General features: G+C 40.3%; 1 protein-coding gene across 1 annotated transcript in view; it reads right to left on the bottom strand.

Moving 5' to 3' along the window:
• Positions 1-9,418: 9,418 nt before the first annotated feature.
• LOC137198593 (3',5'-cyclic-AMP phosphodiesterase 4C-like) overlaps positions 9,419-27,703 on the bottom strand; it is a 78,120-nt gene continuing 59,835 nt past the window's right edge. Inside the window, exon 2 of the mRNA XM_067612445.1 lies at positions 9,419-9,614. Coding sequence (XP_067468546.1) covers positions 9,419-9,614 — 196 coding nt within the window. The remainder of the gene's footprint in view (positions 9,615-27,703) is intronic.

A 27,703-nucleotide genomic window follows, 5' to 3' on the forward strand; every position in this document is an offset into this window, starting at 1 on the left:
GGGAAGCAGCAGAGGTGACTGCACTGTCTCCACAAATCAAATACAACACAATTATTTAACAGCTACTATACAAGATGACTGCTAAAGGACATTACAAACACACTGGAGTAAATGATTTTCACAGGAATGTCACAGGACACAGGAAATGGATGTGAATGCTTTGCTGTAATTTTAATTCAATTTACTTGAAGGGAATTCCATCGTATTGTTTCTTTTTAAGCTTAGACTTCCCTTCATTGATGAATTAGGCTTATGTAGAGTACTGATAAATGAAAGTCTGCAGGATGTAGACACACAGTAATGGCTATGTGTGGGAGATGTAGTGACTACATTACCTATGATGTGTGTTGCTGGAGTGAGATAACAGGCTGGTTGGGCCTGTGGCTGTTGCCATGACAACCAGAGATAGCTGTGCTGGTGAGCATTGGTGAGGCGGTGCACGTTACATGTTTTTTTTTTAAACAAATCTTTTCACTTTCAAATCAGCTAGATGTCCCGGTCATGTGTTGTGATCATGGTAACATCAGCACTGAGCATTTGTGTAATTCCTTTGTCTGTCCGTCCTCCCTGCCTCTCCTCTTGGTCCATCCCTCCTCATGTGACATCACAGTGTGTGACATCACCAGAGCCTAAAGCTGATCAGCATTCAGAGCGGCGCAGCAGCCTTCCTCCACACACACACACACACACACACACACACACACACACACACACACACACACACACACACACACACACACCCATACACACACACTGGAGGCGACTGAGCATGCTCAAAGCACAACTCCCTGTCTGCATGACGATGCTATCACTAACACTCATAGACAATACAACACAAACAGTCCAATGTGCGCTTTGATGGCTGAATGCTGGAAAAGCATTAAAGCACATAATATATTCATATGGTTGTCATATAACCCATATAACAACCAAGCAGGGATTGTACAATATCCTCAAGTCTGCATGATAACTACTATGGGTTGATAAGCATGTGACAAATGAACAAGGAGAGGCTTGGTGGCAAAGGAACAGGTCACATACAGAAGAGGTCATGTTTAGTTAATATTACACCAAAAACGATACAAATCAAATAACAACCTGTAATGTGCTGGATCAAGCAGCACCTTGTAATATTTAATACAGCCATGTTGCACATCAGCTTGGCTTGTCATTGTGCAATAAACAATGCCTCACTGCTGCTGAATGAATATCCACTGTATAGTACATCAGACTTCCCCTTATGTAGAATGAATCATTCTAAAAAAGATTTGTTTCATTAACAAGGATGTATGGAAATGCAGTTAAAGGTGTGGATTGATTAAAAAGTCTGCAGAAATTTTGCATTTATTAGCAATTGTATTAAAAAAAGCTTTCCATTATCAGAAATGAACCTACTTTAATATCAGATGTATGATCTTAGACCACAAAAAAATCTGTTACCTGTGGTAAACACTGTATATAATGATATAAGTAATACTGTAACTTTGGATTGGATATACTAAACAACAAATATACCTTTGGCACTGCACTATATTGTGTATTTGTCACACTCAAACCCAAGTTTAATAGCACATCATGTCCACATCAGCCACAAAAAACACACCAGAGTGAATCCTGGGTAGCAGCTTCTATACATGTTGCATTCATATAGTAATGCATGTGAAGTCTGAAAAATTACCAAAAACTGTTTCAGTACTTCCATCAGAGAGAAACTGATACAAGATGAAAGCACTGTTTCAACAAGTTAGTGTAAACTTTTTTATTATTCTTACCTTGTTGGAGGCCATCTCACTGACTGAGTGTCTTGTCTGTAGCGTCTCCAGCTGGTCCAGGCACCAGTCCAGCTCCTCCAGGGTCTCAGTGGCCAGTTTCTGGTAGGCCTCCTCTGCAGGAGCAAGACAGGAGGGCAAGGGGTCAGTAAGCACCCGCTTCAGAGGGCTAGTGGACGGTCCAGGCCCGGGGTCTCCCACCCCACATACAGCTAAGCTGGGATACCCCGAGTAGACACATGGGTGACTCTTCATACTGGACAAGTGAGCCAGATGTGGGGCCTGGGAGTAGGGCCTTGTTGTCCTGTATCCTAACCCACAGATGAGCAGTCAAAGGTCAGCTGTAGCAAAGCTCACTGATTCCCCTTGGAGAAAAAAAACTCCAGTGCAGTCCTACAGTTCAAATCCTGGTTTCTTCCTTGTATGAGCAAGTCAGATATAATTCCAAGGTGTACAGTGGCAGTTGATGGATGGCAAAAAGTCACCCGAGTCAGTAATGGGTGTCCAAATGAATGTTAACAGCAAGAAAGCAGAGAATAAATGTAACCCACAAAGCAAACGGATCAACAGCAAGAAACAGAAATCACACAAACACACACACACACACACACAGACAGACAGACTCACTCACTATCTCCCATACACAGCACACATATCACACTCAGTGATCTAGGTGTATAAGGTTTACTTTATCATTCATAAGAGAGGTGTAATTCCAGTCATGTAGCAGGATGAAGAGCAGTCTGTTTAGCAGGCCCATGTCTGCCATAGGAGGGATGGAGGGAAGACAGGGATGGTGGAAAAGAAGATCCAGTAAGATGCTCAGAACCAGTTTATATCCATGTCAATGCTGTCCAGCACGGAACAAACACAAGATTGTTCATAGCATCCTGACATAGTTAACAAATACAAAGACATCTCACACATACACACACACACACATACATAGATGCAAACAGACACACACACACATGCATACACGCACACACTCACACCAGACGAAATGCTAACCATAACACATCATGATTTTGTCTCCTTAGCCTGTCTGCCAATAAAAACATCCATGGTATCCAGGAAAGCAAAGGGTATAATCCGGTACTGTGTGTGTGCTGGATAGTGTTTCCTATAGATGCTGTGTGTGTATAGGGGGTGGGCTGCTGTTGCTTCGGCGTCCCTGGTAGCCAAACGTGCTGCTCTCCCCAAGCTGTACCTAAAGCCTGAGAGGACTGCACTGTGGATGGGGAAGGGAGAGTGACAAAACATGGACTGGATTGATAAAGGAGTGGAGCCAGAGCTGGGAGCTCCCTATGTTGTGTGTGCATGCATGCTAATATATGTTCAGCATACAAATACACCAAAACAGAGAGGTAAACAAATAGATGGCTGACAAGACTGTAAAGATAGTAAGACGTTAGAGTCATAAGCCCTACATTTAAGTATCCTTCACTTTCTTTTGATCTGAAATTGAAGACATGCCTCTCTCAAAGTCAGCCTATGTTAACAGAAAATGTCACCTTGTCAGAAGCCAATTAATATTGATGCCTTGACTAATTTGGGAAAGCAGGGGCTTTTAATGCTATGTGATCAGGGAGGGGGGGGAGGAGGGGGTCACTTTAGCTGTAATTCAATTACACAGACAGAGAAAACAGTGGAAGATTAAAATACACGAGGACCAAATTTAATCACAGGATGCCGTATCAGCTTAACATTTCAGTTAGCATTTAGCTTTAAGTCTTATATTGTGCTGTCCTCGTTTGGGCTATAATGATAAAAACACTGCATTTTCAATTGATTTTAAAGGTGCAATGTTGACAGCTCTGGATTTCATGTATAGATTTTTAGCCCCAGAATATTTCTAAGGGTTATTATGATTTGTAATAATGAATTGTAATATAATACTACCCTACCCTGTTTTTGTCAATGCAGGTGTTTCTAGTGAATAACACAAGCATGACAACTGACCATCTCGAAACCTCTTTTGTCACCTCCTGTTCTCTACAATATCCCCCCTCTCCTGCTTCATTGTCTTTGACAAATCTCTCCCTCCCTCCTTCCATTAGTCCCCCTTCCTCTCCCACACTCTTCGTTTCCTCCGCTGATCTCTGAACATCCTTCCTCCTCCCTCTTTTGTCTCCTCTCTGTGTCTCTCTCCTCTTCCTTTCTCTCGGTATCCCTTTCTCTCTCTGTCTCTCTCCCTGGTGTGGTGTCAGTGGCTGGGGTGCTACTCTTTCTGACAGCAACTGCACTGACGTCAATGACATTCTTCTCATGCTTAGTGCGACATCAGACACCGGCGCTCGGAGAGGCCACTCTGCTGCACAGACGCAGGGCTGCAGCCAAACTATGTACCGGAACAGCTCGACAGTGAAGTCGGACTGTGAGAGGGAGAGGGTGAGAGAGGAGGAGGAGAAGGAAGGGGAAAAAAAGGGGAAAATCCTGAGACAAGGAGAGAGGAGAGCCTGAACTACTAAGAAATAATATTGATGTGATATCAATTGTTTTGATTATTCATGTATGTTATTTTATCATGCATCATTTGGAACCCTTTGATGTTAAGCGACTTGAATTTAGTTACATTTTAAGATATAGCAATCACTTAATTACACTAATTTAGCAAAATTAACCTGTAAGATCCTATCTATTCCTTCCAATAGGATGTATTGCACTGCATGTGTAATTTCCTATTTTCTGTCTACTTTTCTGATTCCTTCATCTAGTTTCAAAAAACTTTATACACTTTATACAAGAGTTTTTTGTTTTGTTGAAGCTTGAAAATAAACTGTTGATGCCCCTGAACCATTTCAATAAAATGGATATAAAGAGGAATAAAATGGCAAAATATTCATCTTTAATAACTCCACTCTGCTCCATAAGCATAAAGGAAGAACTGTTCATATTTTGATATCCTTCTTTATACATTTGGCTGGGCCATTTAAATCAAACATCCCATGTAATGGGGACCTGATATACATACTTAAGAGCCTCATTCCATGTTGTTTCCATATATAAGATGCAATATCAAGGTGAGAAAGAAAGGTAAAATTATTTAGAGGAGTGGCTTCTTTCTTATAAAAATTGACCTCATAGCCAGAAAATGAGCCAGATGTTTCAATCACTCTCAAAACATGTTGGATTGAGTATATGGGATATTAAATGTGAATGAAATAATGTTAATTAATTTAGGTTATAACATGAGTTGTGACCCCATTCTCTCTGTTAGGGCTCATGCTGAACGCTTATGAGTTGGTGCCTCTCTCTTTAGCTTTAACAAACATCTATTCTCATCTAAAATAGGTAAAAGGTCACTGGACTTTTAGATCTTACTTCATCCTAAGAATTATTTTCCTCATCTCAAGAGTAAGTCAATGACAGATGGCAGAAAAATGCATGACAAGCAGGGCAGAGGCAGGGGCACTACGGATGAATAGGGAAGCTAAGGAAGAGCAAAGAAACCTAAATGTAATCCTTCTTTAATTCACCAGTATCTTCTCCTTGATTGATTTACTAAGTTAACATTAATTACGCTTCCTTTATTACCTGTCTCTCTGCAAGATGACTTAGTCACCGCTTCAGCAAGCCTTTGCATTACAAGTAGTCAATACTCTCAAACAATCATGACTATGACTCACAGCTGTCACCAGTTTATGGCAGGGCCCATAATGGCTGAGCACCAGTATGATTGTGTTCTAAATATAGCACAATGTCACCAGTTCCTCATATATAAGCAGGTTACGTATCAGGCATGTGATTCCTGGGAAGAATGTCTGGATGGATACCACTCAAGGTGAAAGAGAGAAAATTTGGCTCCCCATAATATTTAGGTATTTTCACCATTTTTGCACCTGTAAAAAAGCATAAATGTTTTCTGCGAGGACCCCTTGTTATCATGTGCATTAATGTGTGTGTTTGTATGACTCTATGGGTGTCTGTGCAAATGCCTTAGGGATCATTTTACTAAACAAAACACACAGAAATTATTTATTAATGGTGGAGGTTATATGGTATCTCCTGCAAACACCAGCTAGGTTACAGGCACTAATACAGCTAAAAAAGCAGAGTGGCTGTCAAGGACAAGTCTATTCTGGCCGTCTTAGACTGTCTGCACAACATCTTCTTCACAACAAAAACTCTTAAAGTGGGTCAGACAGGCTGTGCAGTAGACACTGTCTGTCTAGTCGTTACAGATATCATCAGGTATGACTATATAGAGTCTAACAATTAATTATCTAAATATTAATAAGTCTACGCTTGTGGATGAAGTGCTGAGACATGACAGAGTCCTGGCACTGAACTGGCACCTTGTATTTCAGACTAGGTGCCAGTTGAGTTTGTGTTCAGTTTTAGCCACTAAATATAATATAAGTAGAGCTCACTAACTGTCACTTTTGGTCCACACACGATAGATGTTTTAAATGCAAAATAAAAGCAAACTTTTTAAAAAAAAAAAATCACTATAACAACACCAGTGTTCCTTCTGATGGTTAAGATTAATTTTGCTTCCTGCCAGTTCTAAGTAAAACAGCGCATACCATTACTACACACACACACACACACACACACACACACACACACACAGAGGACACACATCATCAAGCTATTCAGGCTGTCCACATACCTGTAAAGGTGGTCTTGGTGATGGGTGGTGGGTTACACATGGGTGATCTCCTGTTGTGGGCGAAACAAAGACACAAGCTGACACATTTCCTTCCCAGAAACGGAGATTCAACAGTTAACTACAATTAATTTTACTCATAACTCTCTATATGACTGTTAGCAGTAAGGATCCCCCTTCACTTATTACATTGGTTACAGTACATGTAGGTAACATGATGGGAGAGGGAACCTTTATAAACTATTGTTGCTGTTGTTGTAGTACAAATAACAAACAGCAGAGGGCGAACAAAGCCAGAATGTGAATGAACTCTTCAGGCAGCACAAGCAGGTGCAGCATGAAGAATGCTGGCTTCAAGTCACTGTCACATCTTAGTCATTAAGTCACTGCCATCAAATATTGTGAGATTTTGGCCACAGTTGATCATTGTTTGCTCTTATACAATCACTCCTCCCACAAAAACAGATTTCATTCTGTTTCATAAAAACAGAACAGCTTGGCAACTTACTTATTGGATGCTCTGTCTTGCTGTAGATTGGTTAATGCACCAAAGTTGTTCCGTACAGTTCTCAAGCTGGCAAGAACCTGTAGGTAAGAGGTTAGATTAGGACTGACTCATATAGTATTTATCAATTTATGACAATATAAAAACATGAAGAAAAGCTTAGCAAAAGCGCTCACCTGTGCAAATGGCGTTACAATCATATCGTCACCATGGCTGGAAGACACAAAGAGAGCGGCTTTAATGTTAAATAAACGTCTTCAGTGTATTGACATTTGACAACAGAGGAGTGTGTTTATGTTCTGTTCTGAAAAGGTCAAGGGGGGGAGGAGCGGGGGTCATCACATCAGATTAGTTTCAGCGTCTCTGATGCATTCAATCAAAGTGACATGTTAACTCTACACATCGGCTACCAGCTGAGGCCCTACATCACAATGTATAATAGTTTCAGGATAGTTTCAGTTAGAGGACTGAGGGGCTTCATTGCTGGTCATGTCTCTGTTGAACACAAAGTAAAAAAAAGACAGTCTCACACCACTGACACTGTAAAACCTGCAAGTCGACTTTGCACTTTCTGTACAGAAAATGTCACCATTTCTTCATATCCTTTCCCTCTCTTTCAATTTGTCCCCTACTCTCCCCTGAACTATACAATCCTTATTTCAACTTTTATTAATTCAGGGGAACATCACGTAAGCATATTTGTGATTTTGTGATTATGTGAAAGCCCTTGCACATATGGCTACTGAAGTAGATCAAGAGTTGAGAGCCTTGCTAAAGGGCACATCAGCAGGCATTGTTGAGGGATCACTCACTCAATTCCAGCTCAAGGAATTTTAACCAGTAATCTGTGAGCCAAAATCCTGCTGACTTCCGAGCCCTGTTATGACTGTGAACACTGTCAACATTTGTTCAGGTGACAGAGTGGTGTTAGTGTCACGGAGCGCTCAGCCGACTGCTCAGTTCTACGATACCACAGTCGCGTCACGCACACACCCACTGGCACGTGAGCTGACATGCCTGGTGTGAAAGTCAAAGGAGACACAAGCTTGACATCTGCTCATATCACAAGACAAATAGAAGGTATTCAGAGTAAAGATGACCAGCTACACATTCTCTGAGAGAGACGCAGAGAGAGAGATAAGGAGAGGGGCAAGCAAAGGGGTTAGATGATGGCTGTTCACCTTTCACTCAACTTTAAAGCTTTGGAGAGGCTTGTTCTTTGGAGAAAAGAAAGCGTAGCATGAGCAGCACATTTAGCAGAGCAGCAGCAGCGAGTGCTCCGTCTGTGTGTCTACACTAGAGGTGTTCAGGTACAGTGTGGAGCGTAGGTCACCTGTGTTGTGGAAGCGCTCAGAGCCCAATACACAATGACTGTAGATACATGTGTAAAACTGAGGAAAATAGACTTGAAGCCTAAAAATAAGTCTTGGGTCACGGTTACGTATGTATAACGAGGCGATACGCAGGCTGTGTAGACAGCTGTATTGATAAACATAGAAGCATACTGTTCCTTCAGACGCATGTGACATGGACGACTGAAAAACATGGCTGAAATGCTTTCTGTGTAGACACGATGTTAGTTTAGGAAATAGAAATATGAAACTGTAATTTAACAAGTTAAACTTAATTGTGAGGCTGTTTTATTAGGAATTTTATAATAAGAGCTGTTGAGACTAGTTGCCTCGAGCTCGCTGACTCAAGTTTCCTTGTGTGTGACCATTGAGCAAGAAAGAAAGATGTTAATGAATGAGCCATAGAGGGATTAATAAAAACTTGTAATAATGGTTTTTACTTGGTAACTGGATAGTGGGTGGAGGTCAAGGCAGGGTCATTGGTTTAATACTACAGAGTAAAAAGCAGCAGTAGGGAGGAAGTGTAAGGTTACCGCACACCTTATTTTTCATCCTTTTGTCTATTTGTCTTTCTTTCAGGCTGGATCGAAATGCTACGTTTTCAGTCAATATTTTTATTTCCTGTGCAGTAGCACTAAGTGTACAGTACATGTAACTGGATAGCTACCACTGTGTGGGAAATGAGGAAAATGCTATCAACATACACTGAGTCACAAGATATCAGCTTGTTTGTGTGTGTTATCATCATGTATGAAATGTGTTCTTCTGCAGTTGCAAGGCAATGGGGAGATAGTAATATAAAAAACAAATGATCAAAGGCATCTGGGATGTTAACAGGTTAAATATAGTGAATAAATCCCTTCTATTATCCCCATAAGCTCTGCAGATATAATGAACAATTTCCAAAATAGTCACTATGGTTGTGGATACTTTGTTTACTGATCACCTTGTTTATGTTATGAGATATGGCTAGGAATAGATGTGACACCACACAATCAGCTGTTGGTCATGCACACTTCCCACCGGTGCGGGAGCTTTAAGACCTGCTCTAATACACATCCAGGCATGACACAGATTCAGAGAGGCAGAAAGAAAAGTGGAGATAAACACATTCAGCACAACAGGGAACACTGGGATACATTTTAGGAAGGTTTGAGTGCAATCGAAAGACATAATGCACTTACATGTCACTGGCAATGGAGGAGTTTCGAGACATAGACTTGGGCGAGAGGTCATAGTCACTGTCGGAGCGGTAGAGAAATGACTCTCTCCGTTGGCTGTGGACAAAATTGGCCTGCAGGATGAGGCCTGAGCCTGGGCTGGCCATTGGGTCCAGGGGGCTGCGACCTGATGATGTGCCATTGTCCACATCGAAACTGTGCATGAAGAGACAGAGACAAAGGGAGAATAAGACATTGATTAGAATGTAAAAATGTACAGGTGATATTAATTGGCGTTGAAAAGACAAATAATTGTCTTGCAGAATCTAAACATTATTTTGATGATAATTGACAGGTCAAACAGCATTTGTGATCATGTTAATGTCCCCAGTAACATTTCAGGATAATGAATAGGAATATAATAAAAGTTCAGAATCATGGTACAGCATGTCCAATGCTCAATGTTTGCCTGAAATGATGCAAATTACACAGACTTTTCACAAACCATTTCCTGTAAAATTCTAAAAAAGCACTGTGTGCAACAGATTGTACTTCATGGCATAGTTGAGCTATCCATGTCTAAATAAATTACACAATTTATGCAAACATTACTCACATATTGACTAAACCCACATGAATATTTTTTTCCATTGCAGCAGCATAGGTTCTGCCTGTTTCTCAATATGTTGCTGTAAACTCACTTCATGGTCATTAACACTTCACTACACATGATGTGCTTATAGTACGCATGTGGGCCAATTAAAAATTATAATCAGCCAGTCACTCATCATCCGGCTGATTATTGGAAGATTATGATCAGCAGCAGACTTAACAAACTCAAGTGATATGCTTTGTTGAAACACAGAGAAAGGGCCACAGGGAATACCTCTGCTCTAACAATGCCACTGACTCACAAAGGAAAGGCGTCTCTAAACCAGAGACACCATTTCCCACTGCGATATCACGATGAGCTCCTTAGTCTCCTAGGTGATGGTTCACCCAGGTGATGACTAACGCCTATCACCAGGGATATCTGCTTCTTCGCTAGGGTTACCAAGCAATCCCATAATCCTGTCTGCTGTAGATGCTAAGGTCAGGGGGGATTCCCCTCAGCATTATGCGTAATACGCACAGGGATGACGTCCCCTTTGCCATCATCATCGCCCTCACGATGGAAAAAGCCTTTTAATCCAGTATGATCTGTACTTTTCCCTTATAATAGTACAAGCCTGGTGGGCTGCCAGGCCAACAAGAACCCCTGCCAGGCCAAAAAATATTTTTTTAAATGCCAAAAATAACGCCAAATATCCATTCATTTGGAAATCAATAGCGTTTGGGAGCCTCTGAGCCTCCGAGACAACGTCTGTGTCATTGCCTGGGAAACTCTTGGTAGCATAACTCCTTTTAAGGAATAGGGCAGTGCGTAAGCGAGTGAGTGGTTAAGTGAGAGAGCAAGCGCACAGTCTATGAGCAAGCATCAGAAAAGTGACGGTGAATGCGAGCAGAGCAGAGGAATAGGTTAGCAGTAAGGCCATATTCAGACCAAATAAGGGGGAGGGGGTGCGGCTTTCAGCTGCAGGTCCGAGCAGAGGTGTGTGAGTGTGTGGGCTTGATTATTTTTCCTCCGAAATGCAACCACTGTGGAACAATCAGTAAATAATGTTTTATTGATCTGAGTCACCGGCATTCTTGCTACCCCTGCTCCCTCTCTTCATTCACTCCCTAGCTTGCTCAATTACTTTTGCTCTCTCTCTCCCTCACTCTCTTTCGCTGGTGCTCTCTCTCTCTGTCTCTCATCTTTTTTAAAACGAGCCAGGAAGCACACATCAAAGCCTAACTTTACTTTTAACATTAGTTGTCGTTAGTTATTAAGTTGTCAATCTGACAGTAAGTGTACAGTACGGACTACAGTGTGTCAGTTAACAAATGCTGTGTGTGTCAAATATCTGTTTCCCCAACTGCTGTAAAAAGTGAAGGGGGTTAGCTCCAAAGTTAGCAACAATGGGTTGCTAACCTCATTGTTGCTAACCCCCTCCCCTCCCCCGCCGCCAGGCCAAACCACTCAACCTAGGGGAAATATTGCAGTATGATCTGCACTTTAACCAGTATGGGACACCCTGCTCATGTCGGTGTGCCTCTATGTGTATGTATGCATAGTGCACGTGAATGATGAAAGGATGGACAGAGTGAACAGTGCTGTGCATATGTGTACGTTTCTGTTGTTTGCACAGGGTGTAGGGACCATGCTGAACTAAAACATCCAGCTAAACTCAATGAGAATTGACTAATATTGCTGTCAGTTCAGTGCACCTCTTCTTCCACTACGAGCTTGGTTTATGAATGCTTGTGAGAGAGATTTTAAAAGGAAGAAGTCATTATGCTGACTGTTCGTCCCCAGGGCCATATCGCTGACACAGTCCAAAGATCAGTCTTACACACCCAGAGCTACGGACATGTATTATGGATGGGGTCTATAGTAGCTCCCATCCATCTGTTATAGTCAATATGTCAATAGTATGCACAGTTTAGCTAGCATTATGCAAGAACCAAATTAAAGCCAGAATGCTGCACCCTATCATGAGAGTAGCTAAACTTTATATCTCCTGATAAATTGTAACATGAACAGTCCATACAAGAAAAACCTTATTCAGTGACTCGTGTCAATGACTTCAGTCCTTATGTCAATCACTTGACAATGACTACTTTTTTACACAAGTGCCCGAAAGAATGACAGTTTTTTTTTGTTTTTTTTTTACTAATATCTGGAAAACTTTCTAAAGTGCAGGTACTACTTCACCTCTGAAACAAAAGCTTATCTCTGTGTATCTGAAATGCTCAACACAGCCATAAGGGTACGCAGGACATGCCAAGCATATTTTCCACAGCAACTAAATGGCTAAATGCTGAGCTATCTCTCTGTGATCTCTCTGAGTGGCAGGAGTTAAGTGAGTGTGAGCTTTGGTTGTGGAAGCGGATAGTTTGGCTGTCTGCCTAATCACTGAGGGAAGGGCAATCGTATTGTCCTCGTCCCCGTCTCTAACTATCTCTTAGACAGACAGAGAGGTAATATGTGAGTTGCAATGACTCCAGTAACTTTTCTTCACAGTTGTGTTTGTCTAATCTTACATACATCACCTCAGTCTCTGTCCCTGAGTCCTCTCACCCTCGCTTTCTATAAAGCAATCTAAACCAGGACTAGCTTAACTTTGATCTTCCCACATACACAAGTGATCCATCTGTTTTCTTTACTACAGGTGTGAAACCACAAAGTCTCATAAATTACTTCTAAGTTATTTCAAGGCACAGGTCAGTCCGTTCTCCAGCTGTTCTGGATACGTTGTATTCTGAGATAAGTGTGCATGGGTGAGTGTATCAAGTTTGCGAACAAGACAAAGATGACAGATAGAAAGATAGCGCAAGTGCAGAAACATAACACCCAGCATATGCTTAACAACTGATTCATTATAACACTTTGACGTCACAGCCCACACAGGTTCGCATCCAAACCTTTGACACGTAACTCACATTGTGTGTGCGTGTGTCCTTGTTTGTATAGTGTGACTTTACAGGCACGCCCTCTTTGGGAATGACTGAGAGTATTACACCAGCATTGACATCACAGAGGGAATGTCTAGCTTTTTTTTCCCTACTCTGACACAAAGGAGTTGCCTCTGACGAGCAACCAAAAGTCAAAAAAAAGAAAGAAAAAGAATTACACCCCTATGACTGTGTTGTGAGAATCAACAAGCACGAGTACATCTCACAGGAGGATTATTGTGGAGAATGGAAGCAGTTCCAGCATTGTTTATAGACTGAGGCAAAAGGAAACTACAGTTTACACAGAAAGGGAGTGATCCAGAACCCAGACCTAATTGGCCAGGAAGGGAATAGTTGATGCACAAAGATTGGACAGATGACAGAAAGCAGTTTCAAGCTGCTCCAGATATCCCATCTGCTGAACATCACTGCTAACGTTTGTCCTCATCTTCTTGAACATCATCAAATAGTTTAAAGTTACACTGCGTATCGTCTCTACATATAACCAGCTCTCAAAACTAACTTTTTAGATCCCAATTAAACAGCTGACACAATTTAAAGTTAAAAGCTACTTAAAGCTACTTCCACTACATTTTGACTGACTAAAGCATGCAAGCATGGTATGTCCATAAACTGAAAAACAAACTAGATCGGCAGACTGAACCAATGAAATTACTGATCCTATACAGTAATATTTTGATTATAATAATGCTTTAGCAACAATTTAACATCTAAACACGACCAAATCTAATCTGATACAACTGTAGCCTATCACAATTAATTTTCATACCATGTTAAGGCCTGTTAATTTCAAGCCTGATTTCAAGGGTTCAAGAATAGAAGGTGTTGATTTCTCCACAGACACTAAAACTCTTTGGGACAAACTTGTGATTTGCAGCTACTAACTTCAAAAGATAACCTCAACTTTCATATGAATATTTAAATTCCTGAAAATAACATCTATGCATTTATCTCTTTCTGCAACAAATCTGGCCGAAAATAACATGCTGGAAGTGGAATGCCTGATTGGACGATTGCTTATCTTTGTTGAAAAAATGTGCAATCTACATGAGTACACTCAAAGGCAGACTATAGGGACATGGTTTCCCACAAGAGTAAAGTTTCATGCTTGAGTTTGGGTTGCGGGGAATAAAATGTTGTTGTTTGTTGCCAGAAAAACCTCAAAAATGTAAAGGAATATTGGTGGGTTAAAGCACAAGGAGCATAGTAAGAGCGCTGAGGTAGATGAGATGTGACTTTCTACTGTAGGACGCTGCTGGGTCACATATATGCCTGAGGACACTGCACAGCTCTTTTATCCTCTCTCTCTCTCTCTCTCCCTCTCTCTGGCGCACCACCACTTCTGTCTCAGTCTATTCTCCTTATCTTTCTGTCTCTCCCTCTCTCGCAAACACAAAATGCCATAGATCAATGACTCATTCATTTTCAGCCCTGGGTTACTTGAGCAATTATAAACACCACAGGAGTTGACGTGACAGAACTGTGAGGAAATGCATTGGAGAAGCAGGTCAGGGCATAAGTGCCTTTGATAAATAATCAGCTGAGGGGAGGATAGTGAAGCTCTGTTTTCCAACAATCATTCAGAGCTGGTCAGCCAATACAAACATTATGTTGTTGTCTCTTCCCAAAGTGCAAATAAGTGCACAAAGTGACATTGAGAATTAATTTTTCTATAGAGTATTTAGGAGAAAATCCTAAAACCTTCACTATGACTAATTGAAACAGAATTACAAAAATTGGGGAACAAATACAGCTACAGATGTGTTAGGGGAGTGTAGTGTTGATCAGAGCTGATATGTGTGTTGAAGCAGACAGAGGGAAGATGACACTGGACTTATTTTAGAAAGCTGTGAGGACACCAAGGGGAGCAGGCAGTGGAGGAAGGACAAGGAGAGACATGTCAGAGCTGTGTGTGTGTATATATGTGTGTGTGTGTGTGTGTGTGTGTGTGTGTGTGTGTGATAGCATTCAAGTGTCTGTATTTATCAGGATTATGAGGAGTGTGTTCCCTTGGACGCACGCAGGAGTGTCAGTATGTGAGCCTGAACATGTATGTCGTAACCTTGACCATGTACTAAATGCAAAATGAATAGGTGACACGCGCAGACTGGAGAGTGGGTGCAGATGGCACAATTGATGCAAGGATATGGCACGTAACGGAAAATCTATTTTGGTTGTGCCGTTGTAGAGCCAACACCTCTGTCTGCTTTATAAGTTTACATCCCCTATCACTTCAAACGTTTACTGTAACAATACTGTGCAGATGATTCTCACTCATGTGGATATATTAAACAAGAGATGTCAAAACCACCATACACTACCATATATAACGCTACTGTACTTTATCACCACTGACAAACACACAAGGTCATTATTATGAATGAGCAATATAGGAATAGACTTATTTTGTGATTGGGTATTCCCTGATCTAAATTATACCTTTTGATTTTATCTTCTATTGAGGCAAAGTTCTTGTACAGCTACTTGTGTTAAGACAGAATTTAACACTGAGGCATTGAAAAGTTTGGGATATTTTTGATAAAAAAGAAAATATTTTGGTACAAAGGAATGATTACATTAATTGAACTAAAAAATTATTATTTTGGGATCATTAATGAAAGTCAGGTATCATATCAGCACTGATATCGGAATATTTCAAATTATATCAAGCTTTTAGTTAGTAACATAGTCTTAAAGATCAGTAGAAAATATTTTTTTCCAACGTTACAATACACAATGACAAAAACTATATCAATATATATACTAATATATAGCCCAACTCTACTAACTTAGAATGAACTTAGAATTTTCTTTACCTCGGTTTACATGTACGACAGTGAACCTAATATTTCAGCATATGTAGACAAAGTAGCTAACCACTGTTGAATACTCTTTTTAACATTCTGGCCAAAAAAAAAAAAATCTCCATGATGCAACATACTAGGACTCACAAAACCTTAATTTTTGGCACCGTCTTCACCATCTTAAAAACAAATTGTGAAGAGGCCCACAGCACAGTAAGTCAAGCAGATAAGTGACTGCCCACTAACTGATAATCTGTCCTCATACACACCCCTTCTTCAGTCACACATGAGTGGAAGCAGCCATAAAAATACATAAATACAAGTGAAATTCACACCCACCACATTTGCTGGCTTAGTCTTTAACAGATAAATGGCCATATACCAAATAGGCCATGTTGGCTAGTAAATTTTAGAGCTAGTAATATTTTAAAAGCTTCTAATTAACATACTTGACTCTGTACAGAAAGCTGCACTGAAAAAATGTTTGCATAAAAGTTTAAGTACATTTTCTTGTTTTGTCTGCCAAAAATTATCATTGGAGATTCTCTGGAGACTCTCTCTTTCCTACTCGCTCTCCCTCTTGGTTTTTCTCGCCCTGTCAGGTAGAAGCAAAATACTGTAAGTCCTTCACTTAAGTCGTGACATTGCTTCAGTGTTCTCTGTCACTGTGCCATTCAGAAAAATCAGTCAATCATGAGAGACATACAAAGAGGTCACCATGGCAATGCAGCGTAGTCTTAGTTCACATGGTTTAAAGCAAAGCAAAGCAGTTCCATTCCTATATACATAGAAGTTCCCTTAACTATGGACCTATTTTCAGACCTATTCATCATCTCAGATCTGGATTACTAAAGGTCAGATCTGGAAAATATGTTAGATAACTTGTACATTGTAGGGCCCTATGAGAGGCCAAATAACACGTAACCTTCAACATTTATAGCCTGACTCAGATGCCCAACTGGGGACTGACAAAGGCCAGATACAAACACTTAAGTTCAAAGTCACGTGTTCCCCACTCCTCTATACCTTTTCTCAGGACACCATAACATCACTACTGGTTTTAAAGTGGGAGAGAGGCACTGAAGTAGGTGTTCATAAACATCCAATTTGCCAAAAAACCTAATCCTTCACCTCTCCCAAACTCAATCCACATTTGCTGAGCTAACACGCTGATGGATACTCAGTCTGTGTACACAAACCTGCATTTAAATGCTTGGGTGGAGTGGGGTCTGTTTGAGTTTGGACAGGCCAGGGGGCATGTCACACACCCAGCGCACGTCATTGTCTTATATACGCACACACGCAAGGAGTTAAATACACACGAATACACAAGCATTCCTAAGCAAGCATGCAGAGACACAAATGTACAGCTGAGAAACACACATACTGATACTTCACTGACTTCAGGAGATAACGCTGGACTTTCTGCATTATACGTACATCACACATATACACACCCTCCTACCACAGAAAGCTGATTTTTCACCTACACATGCAAGTGCTACTAAAAGTCACATATATACTGTAAATATTAAGCATGGTTATAACAAATATGAAAGACGCATCACTGATGAGAGACAGTAAAAGAAGCCTTGATAAAACAGTGAATAACAGATGAAAGGAAGGCAGGACAGATGGAGGGGACGGTATGATTTGTCCAGCTGAGTACTGCTTTTGGTAGCCATTCAAAAAGATGGCTCATAAGAACCTAACGCTGCCAGATTCTCAGCTTTTAACATGAGGAAAAGCCACATTCCACAGTCAGCTCTCACATTAATATCAGTTTAATGACATTATTGCTTTAACCAGTACTTGCATGGAGCTCTGCATCAAACCGCATCTTGTACTGCCTGTCATCTGCACCAGTCTGGGAACTACTACCCTCAAAGACCTAATTAATATGTCTTCATGTCACACAAGCATCATTTCCTGCTGGGGAGGTTGTAGAGCAGATTAATAAACTGACAATGTGAGAACACTGTGAACGCTACAGGGATGTCCTACAGGGATCAAACACACGCTGCTGCTGGGTGACCCCTCCCACCCCGCACACACAAATACACACACACACAAAATTAACTTTAGCCACCGGCCAAATGGCTAATGAATGTTCAAATTTTACTAGCCACTCAATACCATTATTTTTTGGCTACTGAGTGAAGCACTTGCATATTTTACCAGCATTTGGCTGGTGGCAGGTACCACAATGGAAAAGAGTGAACATTAACTTCCAATGTTAAAGCTACAGGGCAGTCTCTTAGTAGGAAATGAGTGCTGACAGGCAAGGACAAGTTGAGACAGGAAGAGGGGAGGAGACATGAGGGGAGGGCAGGGCATTTTGTGCCCCTGGCATTGCACTCTGCATCCTGGATTTATCTGGAGCCATGTGCAGACAGGAGGACCTATAGACTGCTGGAGCACCAACACACATTCCTCCATGCATGATGTGTTGTTTTTTAACCTTGTGTGTGTGAGTGTTTTAGACAGTTTAATTGACTGAATAAACAGTGAGTTCTACTAAAAGTACACGGAGGCTAAGATACACCAGGGTCATGACAGCTACAGCAGGTGTTGTGACGTTATTAAGTCGGTCTGATAAAGCGAAACATACAGCACAGCAGAGTTAAGGACAGAATTTATCTAATCAGACCAGCAAACTGTCCTCAAACAAACCCTACACTGACTGACATACATAGGGTATAGATGTTTTTTGCAGTAAACTGAGGAAGAGGCAGAGAAGTTTTGATTGAGAAGAAACATGAAACTGAGAAATCCACAGCAAACCAACACAGACGAAAACTGGAAAGGAAGGACTTGGGTCTAATCCAGTGAGGCTAAGCCAAAGTATTTCAGTAAACAACACACAGGCGGATGAAGAACAATAGAGCAAGACATAAACATAGAAACAACAGGATTGACATGTGGCAGAGGAGACAAAGTTTCCAGTCTATTTACCATATTCCCTCCGTGTTCCTCAATGAGCTGGTAGAGCGCGACCGTGGCTTAAGAATGATACTCATGGTATGGCTTTTCCTTCCACATCTGCACACACATACACATAAATCCACACACACCCCCTGGGCCACCTGGAGCCCTCTGACCAGCCTTCCGCTGTGGTCTGACCACAGTCCTCACTGGTCTTCTGAAGTGATTGAGTCCTTCCCACAGTCTGGTGGAGCTGGTTGAAGCCAAAGCTGAGTTCAGTCAGATCAAACCCTCCGTCCAACAGTATTCCACACTGCTGCTGCTCCTCCTCAAGCTCCGATCGTTTGACAGTAGGTGGTTCTTTACCCTACTCTCTCTCTCTCTCACTCACTTGCACTTATCTTTCTTGCCAGATCATCGTGTGATCTTCCTCTTTCCTAATCCATGCATGCACTCACTCTGTTACTCTTTCTCACTTTGCTTCTCTCTTTCAATGTTTTTTTTTTTTTTTTTAAATCACTGAGCAGTAGAAATAAGATCCCCTCTCCCTCACACGTTCTTCTCTCCCTCTCTCCTTACCTCTGTCTCTCTTGCTCTCTCTTTTTACGAATATGTCCCTGTCGTTGAGTTACATGACTCTCCTATTCTCTCTCTGCCCCTCTCTCTCTCTCTCTCTCTCTCTCTCTGTCTCCCTGAGCCGCAGCTTGGGTATGTCTGGAGTGGGAGGGGTTGTTTTGGTAGTAGTAATTCCTTTAAGGGTGGGACTTTATCACCCAGCAATCCTAACAAGCGTCTCGAGTGTCAATCACTCGGCTGCCTGAGTAACCTAAATCAATAGCTAAAACATGCCAATGTTGAAGGTAGTGTTGGTTGAGTTGACTGAGTATCTTTCATGTGGTTCCAATGTATGAGGAAACAAACTGAGAAAACAATGAATTAACTGAACAGCTCATTCTCTTCTTCTCAAGAATCAGAACTAGCGGAAACAGATTACGAAAGTATTGGCAGATGGTAGCATTTTTAAATTGAGAATTAAATGTGTGGGAGTGAACTGGGAAGAGGTGTGAAGGGAAATGAGCACAAAATTAATTTTTACTATCAATCACATTAAGTCCTTTTTAATAATGATACAATATGACTTGTATATGATGTATGATTATGAAATCTATATAGCTGAATGCTAAATATTTCAACTGATAAATTTACTGAACTGAATGGTTAACATATAAACAGCAATTACTGAAGCTACATTTCATTTGTCAGGTAAAACTATTTGGTTTTACTTTCCGATTTAAAAATGCTACACACCAACTACACCAATACAGAGTAAGTTATTTAAGTTTGTATGTGTTTATTTTCACACAACATCAGCAGTACCATGCTGTCTATAAACTGGAATCACCAATGTGTTGCTAATGTAAAATAAGTTTGAATTCAGAGCTCAGAGGGTATCATCTGCTGTGAGAGTTGTGAGCCAAGAAGCTAATATTAGCACTCTACCAGGCAGGTCACACAGGTGTGTCAGCTGGCTGGCATGTCAATCACATATGAATGAAGCATGTCAAGATATTATATCTTTGTATACATTGTCTGTGTGTTAGTCATGTGTGTAGCTTGTATGCTTTAAATAAACCATGAATCAATCAAGTAGCAGCAAGCAGAAAAGAAGCACAAAAAGAAGAGCAATAAGAAGTAGAGTAAGATGCTAAAGTGAACATATATGCATTTTAGCCTGATTATAAATAGTCATGTGAACGCACAGGCAAATGTTTAGATATGTTGTCATCGTGGCATTATTGCAGAAGTTGGCTCTCAAGCACTGTCCTTCATCTATTTGGCACTAGTGTTACAGACAATTACTTCTGAATTGTATGTACAGTACACATCTCTCTGCTGCAGTTATCTATTGGAGATGAAGTGAACACACAGCACTAGATCAGCAGACACAGTTAAAAAAGCAGGGCACAGCAAGTGCTACATCCCTAGTAGCTCCAAGAAGTAAAAACAAACCAACAACAAACAGAAAAAAAACAAACAACACATGTAACCAGACACACGGGAGCATGTGCATACACATTATTCCATCCCTCTCATCTTGAAAACAATGAGAATATTTCCATGGTACCATGACTGCAACTTGCTAGAGACGCAAGTAACAAGACAGTGACATCAGTCAGAGGAAGCGTCTCTTTTGTTTAGGAGAGGTATGGGGTAAAGAGACGGGAAGTGACAGAAAGGGAAATGCATCCATCTAACCCAGCTTTCATGAAGGAACAATAAATTGCTCATTGACTGATAATACTATGGTCATCCACTTCATAGCTACTGATACTTCAGAGCAAATTACGTAGATGTGCTTTTATGTCACGGAAGAAAACAGGCGGACCTGAGGAGAGAGCAAGACGGATGTCATGTGCTAGTTCTCTTGCATACGCACATGCAGATTAGCTGACATGCAGAAACGTTCACACATGACATATCAGCAAATGCATGCGCATTAGCCACACATGCAGATGCACTCCAGCACATAATAAAGCCGAGTTACCCTCAAATAATCTCAAGTAAGTGTGAAACCTTTCAATGCACAGTAACCTGGGAATCTACAGCAGCTCAACACACACACACACACACACACACACACACACACACACAAGCTCACAATAACATTAAGGGTTTTGGTAAGTTTAACCATTTAATGGATGGCTTCCCTCCACATCACCATGTGTCCATCAAATTTCATGTCATATAAGGAGTGAATTCTTATCAATGAAAGACATTTTTGAAGCCTTTCAGGAGTATGAGTGTGAAGCAGATTGGCTGCTGCCTGCATGGATGGTTGGCATCTTATGTAATTTGTGGCCATGTGTGAAGCACTTTAAGTGAGTTACAGTGAGTTGAATAGGCACATCTAATGTTTTCAGTGTAGCATGGCAGAATGATGTAGTTTATAGCCTGGTCCAAGTGGTGAAACTAATCCTATTACCACAGTCTGCACATTCCACTTGGTCAAGGAAAGAACAACGAAAGAGTCCAATTTCTAAGAAAACTGGGGCAGTCTTACCGCCACCATAAAACCACATGAATCCTAAATGAAAACAGAACAACACAATGACAAGAGCTATGCTAACACACTCTACCATTGTTACAATGTCACCCCTCTAAGTTTAATGTTTAACAAAGTTGAACACATTTAGACTTCATGAATTTACTTTAAAGAGGTAGATGTGTTCACTAAAAAAAAGCAATCTGCGCCTGACATGATTTCATTAACAAACACAGATTAGAAGTTGGATCTTGGGTTCTATTGCACATAATCAAATTATTTTAACAACAGACCCCCTATACAGTATATAAAACACTGTATTACTCTTTTGTCTTGAAACAGACTGTAGCACACATCCATTCACATAAACACACATCCATATATAGTGAGTATTTACTTTTAGCTTCACTACTGCCATCCCCAGGAAGCAGAGGTACAAGACACCAACAAAAATAATTAACCTAGTCCTGCTCAACAGGGGTTACATTTGCAGAAAGCAGGCATGTTACTGTTGGTTTGACTTCTGCTTCCAAAGATTTTTCTATTCAGAATGAATTCAATTTCAACTTTATATAGTACACTAGAAGAAATATTAAATCTGATGCAACTCCCTGAATGCCATAAAGGATCTATACCTTAAAAACAAATTGAAGCCAATGTTGTAATAATTATGTTAACATTATACATTTTCATTAATGTAAGAAATAAAAAAATAAAATAAATACTTAATGCTATACTGAATATGTCCTCATTAATGCATTTTCCTTTTCAGCATACACATTTATATAGAGTATTTATATAATGAACAGGTATAATGCAAATGTGTCTGTCTGGCAGTGTGGGACGCAAATAATTGAACTAATGATTTCTAATGATTTTGTTGACATTGTTTCTATTTTATCAGCTCAGTTTTAAGATCACATTAAATAAATAAATAATTGAATGCATAAATTAAAAAAAATATATATCTTGTCTTTTTTTACTTTTTTTTTTTTTTTTTTTTACAATGACAGCAAAACAAAACCTCAATTCATGTAATAGAAAGTACCTTCTATGGTGTCTAACAGCTGATTGCATTATGTTAATGGTAACTTATTACGTCAGTTGTAGCACAAATCTAATTAACATCACTTCATGAGAGTGTGAAACATATTCTATGCAATTCTATGAAACTTAGAGAGACACCACTGCCACCTAGTGGCCAAGTGACAGTATAATTCTTGTCATAAAAACAGATGCATAGATTAAGTGACCACAATAATTGATGAAATGATTGATTTTGTGTCAAACAAAGAACTTTTCCATGAACCAAGTACAGTATATGGTGCAGAAAAACACGCTCAGTAAATGCTGATATAAATAGCACTTAACTAAGGAGCAGGCAGTGAGCACAGATGGTTGGTCCACAGTATTGACAAGGCTCTATCCATATCTATATGTCTACAAACGCCACCAGCCATTACCTTAGGTTCATATTCAAATACTATACAGGCTCAAACACACACACATACACAACTGAACTTCATGTTCATGTACACACACACAAAAACCAGAGGTACGAAGGCACAGGAATATGTACATCAGATGATAGCACATCTTAGTTTTTTCGGGGGTCGCTGAGTGCATGTTAGTCAGACAAATGCAGTATGAAAATGGGCCTAACAAGGTCTTAATTTCTGTGCGAGCTGTAATGGACAGAGAGTGCTCTGATTATTAGCTTACTCACTGCTCTGGTTAGTGAACGGGCCTGTGCTCCTGAACACCTTGATGCTTTAGATGATGACTGGATGGAACCTGCTTATCTTTCATTTACCTTGCTCTTAACTGTGTTTTGTAAAAGCAAAATATCAGCTCGCTAGTGTGGCACAGAGAGGCACAAACATGCAGACACACACTTTCAGGTTCACACTATAGGTTCAGTAGAGTAAACAGCAGAACTAAGGCTTCGACAAAGCTCTAACAACACAAGCAGCCACCAAGCAACGAGCGTTTACACAATTGCTTGGTTGTGAGCACAGTTCCAGTTCACTGTGTTGTCCAGGTGGAGCTATTCATCAGCTAATGTTCTGATAAGAGAGAACACACACCACTTTGTGTACACTCATGTAACTCATACAAATACATAAATCCACACACATGCACATTGCATAGACACAGTTCACACACAAAGAGCAATAAGAAAGAAAGCTTTTAAGCTCCTAGAGTCCTGAGCTGTCCTATGACTTCTCACTGATTTACTCCATCTCAATTTATCATATGCAAGCAAAGGTTGGATCTTTCCTATATTAAGCAAAAAAAGAAACGGTTTTAAACCTTTCTTAAAAAGCTGTCAACATTCAAGAATGTTGACATAAAATAGTTTCACATGAAAACAAATCCTACAAATCCTAAGTACAATGCTTCAGATTTAGGTTGACTGATATGCCCTCCCCCTTCCCTCCCACAAAAGGTTTCAGTTCCAGAGAGCAGGCATACCCTCTCCTGCCACGAGGTTTGATGTCGATGGGCTTGTTCGTGGCGTAGGGTGAGCCGTTGGAGCAAGCGTGGCGGTAGCGGGCTATCCTCTCCAGAGATAGATAATCTGAGTTCACAGGCAAACTCATTTTGGCCAGGTCCTTTCACACTACCAAGCACACACTTGTGTCAAGTCAGATGAAGAAAGAGAAAGAGGGAGCATAGAAGGAGTGACAAGCCTGATAAAGGGGTGTGTGAGAGGAGGTGCATGGGAGAGGAGAGGGCTCAGGATAGGTGTGACTTGAACGTGAGAAAAAGATGGAGAGAGATGGAGAGTGAGAGAGAGATGCAGGAGAAGGAGGAGCAAAGTGCAGGCGCAGAGCAAACTATTTTATCTCTTTTCTCAAATAACTATCAAGATTCAGTATTGACAAGAAAAAAACAAATAATGACAAGAATAGAATGTTTTTAGTGATATTATAGACTTGCTGCATAGTCACATAATTATGCTATATGTTCAGTACTACTTCAGGTAAAGCTTTGTGGATATGGCCTTACTTCTTCACACACATGTCCAACAGTTGAAATTGTGCCAGAACACTTGCTCAATTATTGTACACTGGCCGGCATAAACTGGTTTATATTTGGACTGGATATATCTTGGAATGCCCTTTCTTTATCTGACAGGGCTGAGGAATGTTGCGGTACATTGGAGAAGAGCTATTTCTCCTCAGGTAACAGCAAATGTTCATATTGTCTCAAAGGTTTTGGTGAGATCCTTGGTTAATGTCTGTGTGGCATTCATTTAGACACAAATGTAAAAACAGGCTACCAAAGAAACAGTTCTATGCACTTGAAAAAGAAATTTCATCCAGGTCCTGTGTCTATGTTTCAAAATTGTATGCAGTTTCTGTGAATGATGAGCTATCATCCAAATGTAGCTTAAGCTACAGGAGTAAGCTCAAACTCTGATTTAACATGAGTTGAGCATGCAAAAACATACTGACTTTTAAAGTATTCTCTCCCAAATTACAATAAGTATTAGCAATCTTAGTTAAAACAAAAACAACAACAAAACTGTTCCATGTAGTTATACTATCTGTGGAATACAGTGGAATAATTCCAGATATTCAAGCAAGACTATTTTTGCACATTGTGCACATTTGCACAAACTGTCTTTGGTTAATAATAATAATAATAACAATAATAATAATAACAATATGGAGCACTGATGATATCATAAACAAGAGGATTAAGTTACCTCACATAAGGGTATTCATTTTGGCAGCAAATCAAATTTTATGTAGGGAAATCGAATGAGACCAATCAGACAAAACCACCAACCACAATCCTGGTGATTCCTAATTTCCACCACTAGGGTGCAGTAGAGCATAACAAAAGGTAATCTTGAACCAACAGTGCGACACCTTTAGTCATGAATACATGTCAACCGAACAACCGTAAAGGGGAATTTCAGCCAAAATGTTTACAGTGATTACTAGGGCATACATATTTATAAAATCAAACATACATCTGTGTTATTTCATAGGGTGTCATTATATTTTAAAATGAGACAGAAGAACAGGATCAATTGTAGCATTAAGATTTATGGTAATTTAATTAGGATTAATGGCATTTGTTATAATGTTCTCTTATTTTCAGACACCTCAGCAATATCAAGATGAAATCTCCCAACTGTTCTCATCTACCAGCAGGGGGCAGTCTCCTCTACAGGGAAATTGCAAGTACAAGAGCACAACTATCAGCAGCACAGAAGACACAGAGCTGTGAATCTCTGCAGAGTTACGGCTTCTGCTCAGCACTGACAGAAGCAGCCAGCATGTGACAACAGCTCCTGGGTGGACAGGGAGGCTGTCACAGTCACAGACAACACAGGCTTCCAAACGCATACTGAACATCTGAACACCATCATATGAACACAGCCACACACACACACACACACACACACACAGCCACACACACACACACACACACACACACACACACACGTACTGGCTGAGTGCAACCACTATAGTACAAAAACACAAACCACAACATGTACAGGCAGATGAAACACACACAGATCAATACAACAGCACGACCTGTTTCTCTTGCTCCCTCATTTGAACACGCAACCTGTAACACAAGCATATGTTTGCGTAGCTACAGAGTCGCCACACACTGTCAGTGCCAGCGATGAGCTGTGACAGAGTGCCAGGTGACGGGAGCGACTGTCGTCACTAAGTGTCCCTGAGGCTCACTGCCATGAAACCAGAACCACTGTATCTGAATGTTGAAACATGCACATACAAGTTGCATCACCTTTTTTGAAGACAAAGTGCAGGTAAACACAGTTGAAGTAGGTTCTTGTTTTTTATAATATAATACATATAATATTTTAAGGGACTTAAAAACATTGTGGAAATAGTTTTATATTCAGCATTCTAGTTATCTAAATATTTAAAAGACAGCAAAACAATATGATTTTCTTGTTGCATAAAAAGGTTCTAATTAAAAAATATAACACACCATTCACAAACTTGACAGAGACACCAGTAATTACAGCTATGAAGATGAACCAGTGATAGAAACAAGCAGGCAGAGATGCAGACTCTACAGGTTAAGTACGAAATTGCATAAACAGCTAATTGACTGGCGGTGTGCCAGAGAGACGGGCAGGGCTTTGTGAAGCGCTCTCCACTCATGACTGGCAGGGTCAGTGACCTCGTTAGGGGCTTAGGGACAATGTAGCCTGACAGACCGGGACTAGGACAGAGGAAGAGGGATGATGGAAAGACGAGCTCTAGCTAATTAAAAGATAGAGACATATGAGAAGCCAGCTGAATGGTAAGTTAAGTCAGTGAGAGAGATAAGCACTGAAAGAGAAAGGCAAGGGAGAGTGAAGATCAAAAAAACAAACAGAGGAGATGGCCAGAGCTGTTTTAATTTTTCATTACTAGTATTACTACTGTAATATGATACCTGAGTGTTTAATCCTACTAACAATATGACACATTTTTCAATATCTTACTAACATGTTTTCCTACAAATCTCTTTATCATAATAAAATATAAAAATATAAAAAAATAAACCAGTTTTCAAATGTTAAATGCTATCCAAACTATAGATTATGGATGCATAAAGTATCAGCGATGATGTGGCCCATCCACATAATATAAGGTTCTTTCTCAATGCCATTATAAAATGTAATGGTTTCTCTACATTTATTCAGTCATAGGCAACTCAGTTTTTAGGGGCAGAGCATGTCTAGCCTCGTATTACCTTACATAAAAATGATCCCAAAGAGTTCCGCACTGTGAGGTTTATAGATTTAAATTTTCAAATAGAGAGCACTGGTATCACATGAGTACCCAGTATACAGAAGGCTGATATCATGCTGAGGTACTGGAATGGAAAGAAAAGGCTGGATTGGTGCATTCCAAGTTTTAACACTAGCAGCTGTGCAAGAAAATTTTGATGCCAGCTTTTGGTGCTTGACAGTTTTCCATACTTGGTGTTAC

This window comes from Thunnus thynnus, chromosome 2 (genome assembly GCF_963924715.1).
Source record: "Thunnus thynnus chromosome 2, fThuThy2.1, whole genome shotgun sequence".
In the NCBI taxonomy this organism is placed as follows: domain Eukaryota; kingdom Metazoa; phylum Chordata; class Actinopteri; order Scombriformes; family Scombridae; genus Thunnus; species Thunnus thynnus.